The sequence below is a fragment of the Myripristis murdjan genome, chromosome 13, assembly GCF_902150065.1.
Source record: "Myripristis murdjan chromosome 13, fMyrMur1.1, whole genome shotgun sequence".
NCBI classification, from domain to species: domain Eukaryota; kingdom Metazoa; phylum Chordata; class Actinopteri; order Holocentriformes; family Holocentridae; genus Myripristis; species Myripristis murdjan.
This window is the reverse complement of record NC_043992.1, coordinates 41,852,533-41,857,532: the sequence shown is the minus strand read 5'-3', so window position 1 is coordinate 41,857,532 and position 5,000 is coordinate 41,852,533. Positions and strand designations below refer to the sequence as shown.

At 48.7% G+C, this 5,000-nt stretch overlaps 1 protein-coding gene across 1 annotated transcript in view; it reads right to left on the bottom strand.

The window, feature by feature from the left end:
* Positions 1-770: 770 nt before the first annotated feature.
* The window catches only part of abcg1 (ATP-binding cassette, sub-family G (WHITE), member 1), a 34,993-nt gene continuing 30,763 nt past the window's right edge, over positions 771-5,000 (bottom strand). The window contains exons 14-15 of the mRNA XM_030066553.1: positions 4,143-4,261; positions 771-2,393 (exon numbers count right to left, since the gene is read on the bottom strand). Coding sequence (XP_029922413.1) covers positions 2,165-2,393; positions 4,143-4,261 — 348 coding nt within the window. The 3' untranslated portion in view covers positions 771-2,164. The remainder of the gene's footprint in view (positions 2,394-4,142; positions 4,262-5,000) is intronic.

Below are 5,000 nucleotides of genomic sequence, written 5' to 3'. Positions count from 1 at the left end.
GGAAAACTCATGTGGAGGACTTTATTGGGCTGATGGAAAACTGGAGTGAAGAAAGTGTGAAGGCTCTGAAAGTTCAGACTGGTCTGACTGATTATTGGCTGCTGCACTTTACAGTGAAACAGAAATGTGGCTCCAAAAATGACCTTTTTTACCGTCTGCGCAACGTGATGACCAAGAGGAAGTGATGCCTGCGCCGCAGAGTTGGTGACAAAAACCAAAAAACACAGACACCTTTGGAGACTGGATCCTCCAAGATTTTTCAAAAATATGGCAAAATGAAAAGCATCAGGTCATAATTTTTCTCTTGGTTTGTTGTAATATATAGACATCATCTTAAAGAGAAGTGTGCCGTGTTGCTCTGTGATGGAGACACACCTGGTCTGCAGCAGAAACCTGCACAGTCATGAACGTGTGATTACAAATTACAAAATTCATGGGAGTTCATAACAGAATGAGCCGTCTGCCCTTCACTCGTGGAAGTTTTTCTGTCTCAGCGTCCGTTCTGCGCTGCTGCGGCTCTTCACAAATAACTGGAAGCCGGTCGTGCTCCTTAAATAATTCAGGAAATGTTGGTCAGATTCACATGGAACTGAATTCCTTTCCCTGTCCACATCACATACAACCAAACAGCCAGAGAAACCAGCCGCTTCCCCTTGCAGGCTGTTTTTATCCTCAACAGGCTGATCACATCTATATTACAAAAAAGGTAGATATTATCCATGTCTATGCTTGCTGGCAGGGGCCTGTTGCAGGGCTGCAGGATATGGTTAAAAAAAAAAAAAATCATGATTATTTTGACAGATAGTGCAACTGTGATAAAATTGGCAATATATTTTTATTTGCATCTTTTTCATTTTATCTAGAAAAAAAAAAAAAACCTAGCAAAATGAGCATGATATGAATTTTGCTGCAGGGTTTGCACCAAACCGTCATTTTTGTAAATCTGGAGAATTTGATTTGTAGGCCAGAGCGTCTCTGTGGCTCCACAACATGCAGCCCGACGTGAAGCGCCGCCGCCACGCCGCCACGCCGCCATGCCACCACGCCACCACGCCGCAGGAACGCCTGGCAGAGTCACGCTTTGCATCGCCTCGGCGCCATGGCAACACGCAGGAGCCTCGGCTAACAGCTAGCAGAGTGTTTAGCATGCACAAATGTTAGCACATTAGCTAATTGCTAGCTTGTCAGCTAAGTGAATATCAGCTTCTTATCTCTTTAGTTCCTTAGCTAATGTTAGCTAAAAGAGTTGGTTAAGGTTAGGGTAAAGTTTAGGGAACTTTCCCTGGCAACATTAGCTAGCCTGCCTGCTGATGTGGCCTCTGTCGCCCCCTGTAGGCCACGTCACGTGACTGCAGCTTCATAAAACCTGCAGGTTTGAAAGCGTGACACTGACACGCTGCCCTCTGGTGGAGCGGCGGCTCTGTTACACACTCGGCCGTCACGCCGGGCTGCAATATTTCATTCATAAAGCCTGACTGGCACATTTAACCTTCAGGGAAAAAACAGGATATCACTCTCATCCACACTGTGATTCCATTCAGTGTGCAGCTCCAGACCGTTGTCCAGCTGTGAGCAGTGTGTCGACACAAACTGGTGGCACTGTTGGTCCCACAGGAGGCAGAAACCAGCTCCTGTCCCGTCCCGTCCCGGCCCGGCCCGGCCTCGTCCACCCAGAAAGGACACAGAAACCCGACTACACCCTGCAGCTTAAAGCCCTCTCTGTTTACCTCGGCTGATCTGGCACAAAGCAAACCTACCAAAGCTGGTTTATCATCTAGAGTAGATGCTTCTACTTCCACCTCACAGCCCAGTGCTGCTTCCACCTTTCATTTCATTTCATTCATTTTCATTTCATTTCTTTTGTTTTCTTTTTTGGGGAAAAAGCTGATCTGATTTTTCCCTGCCAGCTGGTGCCTTGAGGCCCCAAACATCTCCTCAAAAACCTTCTCTGTGTCATTTATTTTTAAAGTGCTAGCCAAAGTAGGTTCATGTGTTCACATGTAGAAGCGCTACACAGCTACATGCTAACTTTGGCCTAAAGACTTTGGCCTAAAGTCTTCTAATGCTGAGTGCATTAGACAGGAATAACAGTGTGTGGACACCACAGCTGGGACGTTCTCCCTCCGAAACTCCTCGTCCTCCTCGTCCTCCTCGTCCTCCTCGTCTACCTCTCAGCGCTGATCTTGTAGCGCAGGACAAAGTAAGCAATGAGTCGAAGGGAGAAGAAGAAGATGCCGAGGACGATGAAGTCCAGGTAGAGTTTAGCGTCCATCATGTCCAGTTCCTTCAAGATGGCCTCCGACTTCTGGAAGTGGCAGGTGTCGTCCTCGTCGCAGTGCAGGTCCTCCCGGTCCAGGCCGTATATGGACAGGATGACTCCCTCGAAGCCGTACCTGAAACACAAAGAGAACCGCAGGAACATGACCACCTGACCTGAAGGCAAAGCGCTCAGCTGGTGGTCAGCTGGCACGTCCACGGCCGAGCCCAGTGCCTTCACAGCGTTTCTCTTTACTTCAGTTACACCAGTGGTCCCCAAACTACGGCCCGCGGGCCGGATACGGCCCGCCTCCACATTTGGCCCGGCCCCCTGAACAATACCAGAGACGCATTATGATTTTTTTTTTTCAGTCTGGCCACGCGATCGAGATTAATACACGCATAGAACGTGACAAGCCTACTGGAACCTACAAAAGGATCATAAGGAAGGAACACGAGAACTTTGAGAGACTGCTCATATGAGTCATTGAAGCAGTGGCGGTTCTACCTATGTTGCCGCTCTAGGCGATATTACTGGCTTGCGTCCTTTCATGTTACTAATCCAACCGGGGCAGCATCAGTCAGCATCAGGCGAGCCGGCACTGGCCGGCATTTAGCCGCTCACCTGTCAGATCCAGCACACCAGACCGGGTGGGCGCGGTACCGGCCGGTGCCGCGGCCGGCCCGCCTGATGCCGGCTGATGGTACCCCGGTGCCACGGCATGTGCGGGTCAATACGGTAGTCTAGAAAACTGGCGAATTTTTTTTTCTCGTGCGCCCCCAAGTAGATTGCGCCCTGGCCCACACTGCCCATAGCAAAAACCGTCCCTGCATTTAAGTAAGAGATTCTGCTCTGACAACTAAGCTGAACTTTTACCATTGTGCACAGCACAATGGTAAAATTGTGCACGGCACAACAGAAAGTTAATGTTCCATGGACTTTTTTTCTGTGAAGAACCCAGAGAGGGTTATTTGATTTTTATTGATTTCATTAATAGTGTAATTTATTTCATTAATAGTGTTATTATTTATTTCCTGAGTTTTTTTTTTTATTAATATTTGGTTATGTGTGGCTTTCTGGAAAACAATAAATGTTTACATTTAGGCACCCCTGCGATCGTCACACTTTTTCTGTTACAAACTGACCCCGGCCCCCCATCAGAGAAGGGAAAAGTTATGTGGCCCTCACAGGAAAAAGTTTGGGGACCCCTGATTTACACCCTGAAAGTGATTCTCGCAGAAAAGGGGTGTAAAGACGAGGTTCCACAGGATCTGCTTCAGAGCTGCTGGGAGGAGCCACGCTAACCACTCCCATAGACTTCAAGTCTTTATGCTAAGCTAACAGGAAATGCCACCCATAGGAGCTGAACCAGTGACACACAGAGGAGAAGATGGTGTCCAGCATCTGTCATTATTCACAGTAAATTTATGCTTCTTATGAGTTTTAATTTTTTTATGATTTTAGCACAACCTCTGCAGGTGCTGTGTGTGTGTGCAGGTGCTGTGTGTGTGTGCAGGTGCTGTATGTGTGTGCATGTGCTGTGTGTGTGTGCAGGTGCTGTGTGTGTGTGCAGGCGCTGTGTGTGTGTGCAGGTGCTGTGTGTGTGTGCAGGTGCTGTGTTTGTGCAGGTGCTGTGTGTGCAGGTGCTGTGTGTGCAGGTGCTGTGTGTGTGTGCAGGTTGTGTGCGTGCAGGTGCTGTGTGTGTGTGCAGGTGCTGTGTGTGTGTGCAGGTGCTGTGTGTGCAGGTTGTGTGCGTGCAGGTGCTGTGTGTGTGTGCAGGTGCTGTGTGTGCAGGTTGTGTGCGTGCAGGTGCTGTGTGTGTGTGTTCAGGTGCTGTGTGTGCAGGTTGTGTGTGTGTGACCAGCAGCTGCCCCTCCCCCCTCACCTGACGTAGGAGATGTAGGACATCCACTGCAGGTACCAGGGGATCGTGTCGAAACTGACGAAGAAGCCGGAGAACAGCAGCACAGGGATCGCCGTGACCGGACCCACAAACGTCGCCACCTACAGGAGCAAACAAGGTAACACCTGTTGGAGTTTCTGAACGAGTCTGACTGCGCGTTTAAATGACACCCTGTAACGACTTAGCTTCAAAATAAAAGCCTTTTCTTTGTTCAGGTGTATCTGCAGAGATTTAATAGTAGAAGTGGCATGGGCTGTTTTGGTTCATGGCAAGAGTTTGTTTACATCGGGAGCAGAACCACACCATGCCTTTAACTGTGTGCTGTAATATTCCTGTAGCTGCTCAGCTGCTGCTGCTGCTGCTGCTGTGTGTGTGTGTGTGTGTGTGTGTGTGTGTGTGTGTGTGTGTGTGTGTGTGTGTGTGTGTGTGAGTGAGTGTGTGTGTGTGTGTGTGTGTGTGTGTGTGTGTGTGTGTGTGTGTGTGTGTGAGTGTGTTGCTCCCAGTACATGTGTTGTTCTTGCTGAAGGCCTATAAAGTAAAGCAGTGAGGTTCATAACGCTGAGGGGAGTGCGTGCAGCGTCTCTCACTCAGGTTCTCCTCAGGTTCTCCTCAGGTTCTCTTATTTACTTTCAGTATGTGGACAATTCATTTCTATCACTAACCACAAGAGGGCGATAATGTATAGGCCAGAGCCACTCAACTTCAGATGGCTCAAGGGCCCATTCTGTCCACATTTTGGGAATGAAGCCTCAGTTTGTTGTAACTTGATCATTTCATCATTGATCTCTGCAGGACGATCTTTGATTCAGTGAGCTTTGGCCTTGGATGGAAATGGAGCTG